Genomic DNA, 14,523 nt, shown 5'->3' on the forward strand with positions numbered 1-14,523 from the left:
ACCTCTTATCACTGTTACCAGTCCTGATGAAGGGTCCCGACAAGAAACGTTGACTGTTTACTCTTTTCCATGGATGCTGCCTGGCCTGCTGAGTCCCTCCGGTGTTTTGTGTGAATTACTTTGATTTCCAGCACCTGCAGATTCTCTCTTTTCAGTGCTTTGAGAGTTTGGTCATGGCTGGATTCAAGCCCTGCCTCTGCAAGGATTTGGACCCACTGCAATTTGTTTATTGCCACAATATGTCTATTGGATGTCAATAGGTCAATAGGATGTGATCTCACTGCATCTCCACTTGACCTTGAATCACCTGGACAGTACAAATGCCTATGCCCTGATGCAGCCTATTGGCTACAGTTCAGTGTTTACCACCTTCATTCCTACACTCATGCCAAAAAACTACAAAACCTGGGCCTCTGTACCTCCCTCTGCAAATGGATCCTCGACTTCCAAACCAGAAGACCACAGTCTGTGCAGATTGGTAATAACATCTTCACCTCACTGATAGTCAACACTGGCACGTCCCAGGGGTGTGTGCTTAGCCCACTGCTCTACTCTTACAACCATGACTGTGATGCTAGGCATAGCTCAAATACCACCTATACATTTGCTGATGGTACAGCCATTGTCGACAGAATCTCAGATGGTGACGAAAAGGGCGTACAGGAGCAAGAAATACCAACTAGTGGAGTGGTGTCGCATCAACAACCGTACACTCAACATCAGTAAGACTGAAGAGCTGTTTGATGACTTCAGAAAGGGTAAGACGAGGGTACACAAACCAATCCCCATAGAGGACTCAGAAGTGGAGAGAGTGAGCAATTTCAAGATCCTGTGTGTCAATATCTCTGAGGATCTAACCTGGTCCCAATGCAGCTATAAATCTCACTACATTCAGATATGGCCCAAATGCGGCGCGAGAGACTCTGAAGCAGGTCGATTGTTCGTAGACTTTAATGCAAACAGAGTTAGAGGGAAAGGAAAACAGTTAATGCTAGGCCAAACAGGGCCGTTAACTAAAAACTGTCAAATGGAAAACGAAGCCTACACTGCGGCTGAATCGAATGACTAAATACAAAACGAATACCGCTCGTCTTCAGAGTCAGCTGACTCAACGGTTCAATTTCGGGGCTGAGTGCAAGCAGGCCCTGAAACTTTTCTATGCTTTGCTCAAACCTCAACAAGTGTTAAGACAGAAATAATGGAGTTAAGTACCATCACAATGAAATAATAAATATATATATAGGTACGCACAGTTTTTTTCTACATTTATCATGTATTGCATTGTTCTGCAGCCACAAAGATAACACATTCCATGACCTATATCGATGATATTGAACATGATTCTGATTCTTATTCTGATTTCTGAAGAGTTATTTGTCAATTTTTTGGAAAGAAGTATAAAATTCACCTTGATCAAAGTGAATGCTGCAAATTAAAGCAACTTTTTTCTTTCACGCTCAAATAACCCAGTTCCAGGATTTACTTCTCATAGGCTTGAAAATTCTGTAGCTCAGGAAAGCATGTTAACCACCAACTGAAGTTTATGCCTCTGGTTTCAAGGCTTTTCAATGTCATTCCAGTACATAAGTGAAAGGAGAACAAAATAATTGTTACTGCGGATCCAATGCAGCACAAAAGGTGCATTAAGGTAAAGAACACAATAATAAAAAACACATGTACTGCCTCTCTGCACATTTTCTGCAAATCCCAGAGCAAGCTCCACAGTACAGAACTCATATTACCAATGTCCTCTTCTTCCATAAGCTCATCCTCATCTTCTTCTAGCTGAAGCCTCAATACAGCGTTTCAAACCAGGTTTCATCTCAAAATCTCCCAGAATAATTCAGCTTGTGCAGATATCAGTGACCTCATCTTTCCAACAATGCTCGTCTCTGTCCCCAACCATGAGCACCTCAGCACTGAGCTTAAAGGTTTGGGGGCTCCTGAAAGATAGTCTGATCCTAGATGTTGAGAGGGAAATGGATCGCCATAATGACATGGCGGAGCAGACTCAATGTGAATGGCCTCACTCTGCTCCTATGGTTTTAAGTGCAAAGTGCTACGCCTGCATTTGTGGTGCTGCTCCAGCTTCAGGGTCTGATCGTTGCCTGTGTGTCTCCTGGAACACAATGTACAGGTAGCTCTCCGACAGACTCCATCCAGTTCATTGATGCTGATCTAAAGTTTCCAGAATGCACAGGGATAAACATGGAATCAGGCGTCTCGTACAAATCAGCAAAAATAAAACACATACCGTGTGTGTCAAAGAATAATTGTTGTCACTGTCACAGAGCTGCTTAACTGGGACTTCACTGCCGATCAGCAGTCTGGCAAAAGATCCTCTGCTCGTCACAATAAGACTGCATCCCTAACTCTCCGTTGTTTGACGTGTGCCAGAAGAGGATGATATTTATTTATTGAACTCTTCCACTTTCATTTTTACAACCTCAGGAAGTGACAGTTGTTAAACAAAGGAGCTGCCCTAAACTTGAGAAGGATAATTTTTATAAGACTTCAGGTCATATAAAATGCACAATCAAACACTGTCATCGTCACTCTGAGTGATTTGATAGAATGTTTTGCTGTGGTCGACCCTGGCTCAGCTTTGTGCACCATATGAACACTCAGACCTGCTGAGATATTCTGATTCATCTCAGTGTTCACATTTTAATTTTTGGTCTGCTGGCCTCACTCAGTTGCAACAGAGCAAACACTCATTGCCTCACCCCCCAGTGTCTGCAAATCCCAGCTCCTGCTCCACACTACAGAGCGCATTTTACCTGCAGTATCCCTCCTCTTCCAGGGCCTTATCATAGGCTGTGTGTACATAAACCTTCAAGAATCTCAGTCTTTGCTGCATATCCTCGTATGTAACAGTCCCCCAGCCATTCTATACCTGGTGTCAACTACATTACTATATTCTGAAAAGCACATGCAAAATAACAGAGCAACTCAGACAGTCTTGTGCGTCTGGTCTTCTAATCGTACCCTCCTCTTCTATAATCTCTTTCCCACCAAACACTTGTTGAAGCCTCTTATACAATGTTGTGATCCAGTTTTCATTTCAGAATAATCCAGGATAATTCAGATTGCAATGGGAGAAAAATATGCCGATAAAAGTGTCCCTTATTGTTCAACAAATAAAATTCTCTGACTCCATCCCTGAGCACTTCAGCATGAGGTTAAACGTCTGGAGGTTCCTGAATCACAGTCAGTTCCCAGATTTTCAAAGTGCTGAGCCTGAAGCTGGCATTTGTCTGTACCAGGGTTTTATCAGAAGTTGCGTGTATGTTCTCAGATTTTCCTGTATAGAATAGCGTCCAGTCCCCTGGCCATTCGATATCTGATCTCAACTACAATGCTATTTTCTTAAAAACGCAAAATACAGCAGAAACACAGCAGGTGAAGTCAGTATGTGAACCTCTGGTCTCATAGGACAGTGTCTGGTCTCCTAATCATACTCGCACCCTGACAGCTACACAGCAGTTTCCTCTCCCCATTTGATCTACAGACTGTGGTATGATGCCATGAGTGTTGTGCAACTCCTTCCTACAGTCCCCATCCTCATCTGAAAAGTGAGCAAGAACACTGACCCTTTTCATTAATGGGAAGGGATGAGTTTCTGCCTTCTACCTCACCCTTGTGCAATTACAAAATCCTTTCCCAGACCACAGGTCGATTTTGCAGACATTAATCCCCAGGTTGTGACTGTTGCTTGGTCCACCACGTCCTGGTAATTCTCCTGCAGACTCTAGCCCAGCAACCCTGAGCCAAAGTTCCTTGAAGTGTCTACACTTGCTGAAGAGACAATCACTCTGAAGCACAATAGTGTCTGTTCCACTACTATCAATTGTGAACAAGCTTGTGTCACACCAAAATTTAACGTTTGGACTTACCTCTGTTGCCTCTTTTGGACCTCCTGTTACTTGCCCTTCGTACTCCTGTCCTCGACCTCACTGCCCTCCACTTATCTTTTAAGGGCAGATTTCAGTCATAAAGTATCTCCTTTTAATATTTTCCATCTCTGAGAAACACACAGGAGTAAGCGTTGTATCAGGCATCTGGTACAATTAATGAAAATAAAGCGCATCACAGCATAATATGTGTGTGAAAGTATAATTGTTGTCATGGACACGGAGCTGTTTAACTGTGACTTCACTGCCAATTAGCCATCCGGTAATGATCCTCTAATCGTCTCAGTAACAGCTCTCCATTGTTTGACGTGTGCCGGAAGAGGATGATATTTATTTATTGAACTCTTCCACTTTCATTTTTACAAACTCGGGAGGTGACTGTTGTTAAACAAAGGAGCTGCCCTAACCCTGAGCAGGATAACCTTTATAAGACTTCAGGTCATATAAAATGCACAATCAAACACTGTCATCGTCACTCTGAGTGATTTGATAGAATGTTTTGCCGTGGTCGACCCTGGCTCAGCTTTGTGCACCACATAAACACTCAGACCTGCTGAGATGCTGTAGCATTCGCTGATAACAAAGCCATCCTGCACGAAAACTTAGCTGCATAACCCACACCTCTGACTGAACCAGGTGCTGAAGAGCTTGGGAGTGGGAAACAGCGAACAACATGAAAGAGATCATGCAAAATTAAACCAACACTTAAAAGTTATAACGATTGATTATTTTAATTAATTGGCTAAAGAAGAATAGCAAAAAAAAAACACTTGAAACAAATTCACTGCATTTGAGTTAACCACACTGGAAGCTAAAAGGGGTCAAAGTTACAGAGGTAAATGCTAAGCACATGAGACTCTGCAGATGCTGGAAATCCACAAAATACTGGAGGAACTCAGCAGGTCAGGCAGCATCTATGGAACTGAATAAACACTCGACGTTTCAGGTTAAGACCCCTCTTCAGGACTGAGAAGGAAGGGGGAAGACGCCAGAATAAAAAAGCTTGGGGAGGGGAAGGAGACTGGCTGAAAAGTGATAGGTGGAGCCAGGTGAGTGGGAAAGGTAAAGGGCTGGAGAAGATGGAATCTGATGGGAGTGGAGCATGGGGGAAAGAGAAGGAGGACTGGACTGTAAAGGAGGTGATAGGCAGGTGAGAAGAGTAAGAGGCCAGAGTGGGGAATAGAAGAAGAGAGGAGGGGGAGGGAAATTTTTTTACCTGAAGGAAAAATCGATATTCATGCCATCAATTTGGAGGCTACCTAGATGGATTTTGTTCTTCCACCCTGAGGGTGGTCTCATTGTGGTACAAGAGGAAGCCATGGACAGACATGTTGGAACAGGAATGGGAATCAGAATTAAAATGCTTGGCCTCTGAGAAGTTCCACTTTCGGCAAGTGGAGCAGAGGTGCTCGTTGATGCGAGCACTAATTTACGAAGGGTCTCACCGGTGTGGGTTCGGCTGGTGGTGTAGTGACATCAGCACTGGACTTCAAGGCCTATGGTCCTGAGTTCTGACCCAGCTGAGTGCCAACGTGGGCAGCAGCAGTATCGGTGCAAAAGTAAAGCCTGGCAAACTACTTCCGTATCTTGCCACGAAACCCTATGGACCCTATGGTCCATGAGGTCATCAAGAGTCAGACCCGACTTACCAACTGAACAACAACAACGAATCACCAATTGTGAGCACCAGACACAATAGCTGACCCAAGCAGGTTCGTAGGTGAAGTGTTGCCTCACCTGGAAGAACTGTTTAGGGCCCTGAATAGAAGTGAGGGAGGAGGTGAATGGGTAGGAGTAGCACTTTGGCTTCTTGCAGGGATAAGTGCCTGGGGAGAGGTTAGTGGAGAGGGATGAATGGACTAGGGAATCACCAAGGGAGATATCTCTGCAGAAAGCAAAGAGAGGAAGGGAGGTAAAGACATGTTTGGTGGTGGGATCCTTTTGGTGATGGTGGAGAATGATGTGTTGAATGCAGAAGCTCATGGCATGGTAGATAGGACAAGAGGAACTCTATCACTGTTATGGTGGTTGGAAGATGGGGTAAGTGCAGATGTTGAAGCAGGCATTTACATGTGCTGGGAATTTTCTCATTGGAACAGCTGGTTCAATGGTTCCTATTACACCTCTGCATCAAGGGCAAAATTACCTGTACTCATCTCTATTTACAACCAGATCGTTTTGTAATTACTTTTTATTCAAACTACATATTGATCAGTGTCAAAGCCTCTTTGTTGACAATCACACATTACAAGGCTGGATGATTTGAGAACTGATTATTTTTCTCCAACGCACAGTTTCAGATTGTCTGCACAGTAACTCAGTTCCACGTTTTACAGATAGCCCACAGGTCCAATATCAGATGTGGTCGGATATGTTATGTTACCCCTTTAATCAAAATACTACTCTTTTGGTTTCTCATTCTGAAGACCAGGTGCACGTATGGGGTTTGGTGTTAACTGATCCTGCAGTGGTTTGGGTAGGTGGGAACCTCCCATGTATGGTTGAGCCTGACTGAAGAGCCTGCTCGGTATCCAGACCACGCCAACACATCAATATTCCAGGCACATGTGCTAAGAAATAATCCTTTGGGAAAATGACAAAAAAAAATTCCTGATAATGTATATTCCTGGAATGAAGAATATGATGTAGTAGGGGAGCTGATAGGTTAAGTCATCAAGCTAGAATTTAAAGGCCTGGGCTAAGGACACAGAAACACCTGGCGAACCTGATTCCTCTTGGTTAAATGAATTCAGACTTGGAGAGCGTGTATCACCAATTATGTCTATGAAACTATCACATCAGCTTAAAAATGCAACTTATTCTCTTGTACTCTACAGAGAGGAAAATCTGTCTCCTTTATCCAGCCTGGCCTATGTTATTCTCTTTATGGTGTCCCTCGGTACTAATGATAATTTCCTTCCATTCTTGTTTTGGGTTTTTAAGACTGATACAGAGATCAATATGGGAAAGACATAGTCTTCGACCAAGGATAGGAACTGTCTGATGGAGTGTAGAACGGTGGTCATTGGCGAATGCTAAGCTCGTTCTATCACTACATCAGGGTTTCTGTGTGGTCTCAAAGCAGATGGACTCTCAAGACAATACCAATGCTCCTTCTCCACCTCGGGTGATAATGTCCAGAGATTCCAAGGACACCTTGAGGATGCTGCATTTCTTCAAGGAAGATTCAAGGACATTTTGAATTTTCTCGTCTCCTCCTTTCTAATTGCTTCCTATGACTCAGCATGGAATGGAGTGTCCGATTTACGAGTGTAGTGTCAGGTGTGTGGATTCTGTGGCAGAGTGAATGTACCTGACTTACAGTAAGTTAAATAACAGCAGTGCTGAAGTACATAAATCCTCTTCATTAAATACATTCAGAATCAAAAATGCCTGCTACACTCATGTTATCTGTGAAACAATTGCAACAGCTTCAGAACACAATTCATTCACCAGTGCTCTACAGGAAAGAAGATCTGTCTCATTTATCCAGCTTGGTCTGTGTCCTTTCTCCTGGGCTCTGCCTCATGATTGAAGATCACAATGAACTACTCTGTGCTCCTCATGCCGTTACTGAGGTCAATGTGTCTTCAACCGAGGGGTGGGAGGGAGTTCATTAGTGAAGTTTTGTACTCTCCCTGTCACTTGGTCAGAGTTTCTGTGTGGTCCCTATTCCATTCCTGATCTTCCTTTCCTGCCTTGAGTGATCACATCAAAGAATCATGTCCAGCATGTGAGTTCAATGTCATATATGTAATTTATGTGGCTGACTTACTGTAAGTAGAGCATCAATGGGCAGGGACATAATTCCTCTTCATTAAATACACTCAGAATTTCAAAAATGCTCCAATACTGAGGACTTTGATCTGGGGGAGTGATTGATTACATCAGTTTGCTTATCCTTCAGCTGCTTGGCCAACTGTGGACTTTGTGCCACATTTGAACTCTTGAACATTTTCCTCGGTCATCTGAAGGCTGCTCTGGTACATTGAAGGTGGGAATGAGCCTCATCATAAATTCTTGCATTCAAAGAGTGGGAACAGAGGGGACCATTTCTGGTTGGCCTCTGCCAAAGAACGTGAGCCAAGGAACGTTGCGGAGTAGCGAGTGGAAGCAGCACATTCCCTCACCTCAGGCCCCGACACCTTGATCTTTTCAATCTGGCCCAGCATCTGAATCGACGTCCAAACACTGGATTCAATCACCCTCGATATGCTCTGGTGCCTGTTCCTTGCCGCCTCGATTCGGCTGCACCCGACCTTTCTGATTCAGCACGGTGCTTAAACTGACAGACCTCGGGTCTTCCTCGCTCTCGACATCGAGCCCACCATCTCGCCTCTGCCACATCGAATTGCCTCCCAGTACAAAGGTAAGTTTCAGACTAATACTTGCGATAATCATTTGCCGGAAAAAGTGCCGTTAGCAATGAATTTAGTTGTTTACCTTGTTTCGATAGCCACCAGCCAGAAGTCGCTGAGATTCACCAGCGCCATCTTAAACCATTCCTCTCGTCTGGCGGCATGATGTAATCAGCCAGAGCCATGGCGCCAAATGGTTGACCCTTCACCTTCAGAATCCTGTTGAGATATTCTTGGTCTTCCTATTGTGGAGTGGAAATGTGCACTGAGGTTCATTTAATGTGAACTACAGTTGCACCTCAGCTACTACATAGAATCGGTGCCCAGGGGGATCAAGGCAATTGTAAAATGACCTGTGCTACACTGGATTTTATACTCACAAAGAAGTGAGCAGACATTTAGAGTCATTGAGTATAGTGTGTTTGCTCACACACACATGCCTACGTACACTCCCATACCCTATTGCTTGTGATACAGTATCCACCCCCGGGTATTGAATTTAAGGGACAATTGAGCTTACCAGTTCCTCTTGCCTACATTCAATGAAGTAATGATAAGAGAATTTACATTTAATGGGCTCATGCTGACCCTGAACTAAACTTCATGTCAGCTTTAGCCCTCTGCAGCAGTTCCAGTTTCCTATTGACTGCAAAGGGAAACTTGCCTGCCTGTGTTGAATTACAGACCAAGTGTTCAAAAGTAATCTTCTTTACTCAGCTAAATCCAAATTACACATCTCTAATCCCTTAATTTTCCTCACATAATCCCTTGGGTTGAGTAGGCAATTTGTACAACTGCAACATTACTGGTTCCACTTCGTAGTGTAGTTATCTCAGTGTGAGCCAAGTGCCTGCCCAGACCATTTGTGTGATGTGAAGTAAATTAAAGAAACTCCATGAAACAAACCAGAAACTTAGTACTCAAAATTCAGAAAGTGTCGCAACAAGTTCTTCATGAGAAATTCACTTTATTTTATTTTCTTAAGTGCTTTCAGTACATCAACTGTCCAGACAGTGAAAGTGCCCTCAAGGCAAAGATTTCTATCACCATTTCTATCACTTGTTCCTATTTACAAGTTTCATTTTCTCCAGTAATTATCAGACTATTAGCAGCACTACCTTCTAAAATGAAGGTACTTTACATGAAAATTACAACTGCAGAAAATTTCCTCCCATAGACTTTAGATAGATACTAAAATTTGACATTTTACACAGAAAGCACTACAGTTTCAGTGAATTGTCAATGGTCAATAAACAGCGCTGTGAAATGGCATGTATGTTACTTGTAGTTATTTGTTCTTACGTTTTGGCACAAAAGTGCTTCAGTCAAACAGTACTGGTCAACAATATTGTCATTTCTGTATTACAGAGTAGCAAGATTTTAAATAACAAAGATGTCTACAAATTTTTTCACTGGAAATCATTGCAACAATGCTACATCACTTCATATATTCAAGAAAAAAGGAGGAATGATTTAATTATTTACATCTTCAACATTCTGACTCAGATAGTATTAATGAAATAACCAAAAGGTAATCCTTCTTTGCACATAGGCTGATTTATCCTCTTTCATTTCTGGGTTTGTGAAGAGAGGCAGCAAAAGGGAGAGGGTGGGATGTGAACGGTGTGTGAATTTTATCCCAGAGGTCACTGACTTCCCTTGTCAACCAAATTCATTTTGAATAAGGTAGCCATGGAAATTAATATATACCATTGCTCCAACCTTACCCTCATCTCCCTCTCTTAGAATTAACATTAAGTCTTAACAATTGATGTCCATCTCACATGTCCGAAATTTACCACAGATGTCCAAAGAAACTTTGGACTTGGCACAATGTTTAACACAAATATCACATGGCATCCTCAAATGTAAACAGGTAGTGCGGAATGGTGCAAACATGTCCTGTGACAGGGAGGAACTCCAAGATCACTCTCAGAAGACAATGAAGAGGAGACACTGGAACGAACCACTGGGTGCTGACATCACAGAGTTAGCACCCGGGGCTGAGTTTCCATCATTCCCCGTCGGATAATCCAGAGGTGGAAGTGAATTCTTCATTTTGTGGCTTCAATTTTTTCACTTGTGTTTTTTGCCTCCTGAAATAAAATTCAATAGTTTGCATTGTTACCCACAGTAATACAGCATCCTGTGTCATCTGCAAAAGAACTACGAGAATTCTCAAACTGACTTTCCACAAAGAGGAGCAGATTGCTATGTTTTGGAAACTTGGTAATATGTCAAAAATTCTGGAAGGGTTTTATTCTAAATACATTGAGCAGCGTTCAAATCCACTTCAAATTCCTCACAAACTGACTCATTTCAAGCATAGATAAAGACCTTGATAGCATTCAGTTATGGATGTGTATAAGCCAAGTGACATTTATGCCAACCAACAGGCCAGGCAATGGCCCAAGGACTATCCTTGGCAATATCATTTTTATCTTCACAAACTTACTAGCTGCATTTATAAGGTGGAGAGTCAGTCCTGATACCCATTTATCATCCATTCCACTATCTACCAGGCACAACTTTAGTGTGTGATGAACAATCTTTAATTCCTGAATCAGTGCAGCTCCAACACCAATCAGAACAAGTCATTCTCCTTAACTGGCACCTTAACCCATCAATCTCTCAGCCTCCCATGTTCAGTGTCTGCAACCTGTGGGGAAATTCACTATTAAACATTCCTAATGTACCAACGCTGAATAAAGAATGGTCTGCATTGTTTGGACTCAGCTGGGTTCTAAAAGGAGTGAATACTGGTCCTGTGATTGGTAGCTTTACAGTGACCCAACCTCCGCTTTTGGATCCCCATCTCAGTTCTGACTTTACTTCCAACTTCTCATAAAGTTCATGCGTAAGCATATACTGTATAAAATAGACAACGAACGGTTGATGCTAGGGAAGACAGCAATGGTAATGTCAAGGACAGTCTTAAGGTCAGGACACTAATAATTGTCATTGGCATTGCCATTGCTGTCTTCCCTAGCATCAACAATTCACTATCTACTGTAGTCATCTGAGTTGAGTCACCTTCTGACACTCATTTTTCATCTTATAATCTCTGCACAAGGCAAGACTCCAGAGTATGAACACTGTCTGTAGCTCCATTTGTTACACGGGGGCGACGGAGGAGAACCCAAGTATAGGACTCTGGCACGTCGACTCAGTTGGGGAGGCTGGCGTTGACCTGAACGTAGAGCAGGAAACCAGAGGGATCTTGACAAGGAGACGGGATTCACAGGGACTCTCTAGAAACTAGAGCGGAACTTAGAAATAATGGTTCTAATCGGAACAGGGAACAAAGTATCACACGAGAATTGACCAATGAACTGGCAATCTGTGATAGAGTAGTCCTCGTATTTATTTCCCAGTCTCTGATGAAAGCCAGGTGTACGATTATTGGGTAACTAGTGGCAATTGACTGAAATTAAGGCATGATCAGGGAGAAAGAAGTGTTAAAGGGTAACGGCCAACCGGAACCATGACACCATTATCAATACTCTGGACACCATCCAAGACAAAACATTCTCTGTAACCGGCATCCAAGTGATCTATTCCTCAACTTCCCCTGTACTACGGCTGCAACCTATGGGGAAAATCACTAATTAATATTTTATACCTAACATCTCTAATCAGAATAAAAGTTGTTCTTCATTTGTTGGGCTCAGCTAGGTTGTAAAATGTGTGATAATTGCTACCAGCCATTGCTCCTGCAATTGATATAGTGATAGTGACCAAACCTCTACTTCCAGTTCCCTACCACAGTTCCAGGGAAGATTGATAATGAATTTGAGTGAGGGCAGTGACAGACTCAGCACTGACTCCATAACTTGCACATATTCTGGGTTATGACTCACACATGCAGGAAGGGTACTGGAAGATGCTTAATGGTGGTGGGAAGGTTAAGCAGGGATGAACAGACAGCACCCTGCACTATGAAGAACCAGAGTCACACGGCATCAACAATTCACTGCATCTCCATTCCCTGGCAGCTAAAGCATGAATGTTGACAAACAGCAAACACTGACCTTTCATGGCTCTCATGAGAGCCTGTAACCACTTGGCATCAGGATCCACACACACTTTCTTCTCATTTCTCAGGGTGACACTGCGAAAAGAAAAAGTCTTTCAAATTTAATTCACAGAACTAGTATGTCCCTCTTAATGTGCACAGCTTATTAAATAAACATCAGTAAAGGAATAGAGTTAAAGATGATAGTCTGACTCATTTACTCACATTATCTCTGCTCTCTCACAGTGCGATCCACTGGGAATGTATTTCAAGCTCCTGATGAACTTCGGATGAATAACATCGAAGCTGGTCTGAACGCATTTGCAGCGTCCTTCCGCTCCTGGGATCGGAACACCTGAGGAAAGATTATATTCACTCAGATTTCATTGTTGCTTCAAGGAGAGAAAAGCCTGTAAAACTTGCTGGTCATTATTCCAGCATATCAGCTTCATCATTATTTTGACAAAGATTGAATTGTAGCTGCAGTCCACGTAAACAATGGAAATCCTGTTGCATTTCTTTCTATAATGGTTGTCTAGCTTTCTGAATTACACTTACAATGATCTGGAGGTATTTAATTTTTTTGTTAAATAGTACATGACCCGCAAGATCATAGACTTGGTGCATTATTTTAATAAAAAATAAAAAAATATGCTCAGTTATCTCAACATACCCTGTGCAGCAATGGCACACAGAAGGAGGATGAGGATGGTTACAGTGGCTGTTCTCTCCATCTTCCACTTGGTACTGCTGGAGGATCTTCTGTTCAATGCACTAGTTCCCTGCTGAAACAAGTTATGCTCAGACATCCAGTGAGCTCCTATTTATGGGGATTCTCTTCTCCAGCTTGCATCATCTCCTGCAGTGAACTCTGCCAAAAACTGACGTCCCGAATAAGGGAATTTCCCTGCTTCTGAGGCAGATCTTCTTTCACTTTCGTCTTTCTACATCACAGCAATTGTGTGATTTGCAACTGCAGCTGCATTATATAGCACAATAGGTAGTGACTTAGTCACGTGTGATTTGTTAAGATTTATCGATTAATGTTATGGAAATTTAAAATCCACCTTCAGCAAAGTGAATGGTGTAAAATGAAACAACTGTTTTCCTTGAATAAGATCAGTCCAGTTTCAGGCTTTACTGCTCAGGTAGTTCGAGATTCCTCAGCTCAGAAGAGCATGCTGATGGTACTTTATATTGTGATTTCCAGGAAATCGCTTTCCGTTTCACTGTCTACATATTACAGCGTGTCTCCGTGCACTTTAATGCTGCAGATTTGTGAAGTATGGGCAGGTATAAAAATAGTTCCAGTGAGCTCCTATTTGTGGGATTCTCTTTGTATCATCTGCAACATTCAGATCTGTCAAACACTGACGTCCTGTGAAAAGCAATTTCCCTGCCCTGAGGAAAAGAACTTCTTTCACTCTGCCAGAATTTGCTTCAATACTTGTGTGGTTTACAGCCACAGATGGATTGTATATTAATATAGGTGGTGAATGGGGTTTTTAAAGACTTAATTACAAACTTTAGGGAAGAGATGGAAACTCCATCCTTTGTACAGTATATGTGACAAAATCAATCACCATTCACTTTCAAATTAGCAACAGGTGGTGAGTAACAGAATTCAGTTTCAGATTTTACACCTCACTCACTGGGAAATTCCACAGCCTCAGGAGAACATACTGACTATATGGTGAGTTTACACCTGCGATTCCCAGAAAATTCTCCCTTTCATGGTCTGCACACTACAGCATATCTCTGTGCACCTTAATGCTGCAGGTCTGTGAAATATGCACAGGTATATGCACATGGTTGCAACATTAGATACAATCCTCATTTTCTGTAAAGTGTCAGCACGGTGATGCAATAATCCTGAATTAACTTTTTTAAACATTGCTTTAATCACTAAGATGGTTTATTTTGCTCTCTGGAACTGTCTTGTTCATTTTGATTTCACAAAGCTATTTTTGACAGAGTTGAAGTAGGGAAGAGATTTATCAATGAGTCATCTGTAGCAGAATTCGATTTGCTTATGCAATAGACGTTCTTTCCCTAATGAGGAGTTTCAGATTCTCTGCTTCCACGTTTTGCAACAGGCTCAGTAGACAATGTCATTTTGCAGACATTGTGGCGACCCTTGGGATAATAATAGCAAAAGCATTTCTGAAATTTGGGCTAAAATTCGTGAATTACAAGAATTGTCCCTTCCCAGAGATAGAGACACTTTCTGCCCTCC

The 14,523-nt window shown here is 42.4% G+C and overlaps 1 protein-coding gene across 1 annotated transcript; it reads right to left on the reverse strand.

Annotated features, from left to right (window-relative positions):
* Positions 1-9,243: 9,243 nt before the first annotated feature.
* Positions 9,244-13,066, reverse strand: LOC140738091 (interleukin-8-like). The gene is made up of 4 exons (XM_073065191.1): positions 12,961-13,066; positions 12,513-12,642; positions 12,304-12,383; positions 9,244-10,368 (listed from the first exon to the last, which is right to left on the reverse strand). Exons 1-4 carry the CDS (start codon positions 13,019-13,021, stop codon positions 10,349-10,351), a joined length of 291 nt encoding a protein of 96 aa, XP_072921292.1. The 5' UTR covers positions 13,022-13,066; the 3' UTR covers positions 9,244-10,348.
* Positions 13,067-14,523: the final 1,457 nt, after the last annotated feature.

This window comes from Hemitrygon akajei, chromosome 13 (assembly GCF_048418815.1).
Source record: "Hemitrygon akajei chromosome 13, sHemAka1.3, whole genome shotgun sequence".
NCBI lineage: Eukaryota > Metazoa > Chordata > Chondrichthyes > Myliobatiformes > Dasyatidae > Hemitrygon > Hemitrygon akajei.

Excerpts from the sequence above, each read along its gene's own strand:
- LOC140738091 (XM_073065191.1), bottom strand. The coding sequence starts at position 13,021 with ATGGAGAGAACAGCCACTGTAACCATCCTCATCCTCCTTCTGTGTGCC. Across the intron at positions 12,384-12,512 it reads TGTGAGAGAGCAGAGATAAT|TGTCACCCTGAGAAATGAGA; the intron begins GTGAGTAAATGA and ends TTCTTTTCGCAG. Across the intron at positions 10,369-12,303 it reads TCTCATGAGAGCCATGAAAG|GAGGCAAAAAACACAAGTGA; the intron begins GTCAGTGTTTGC and ends ATTTTATTTCAG.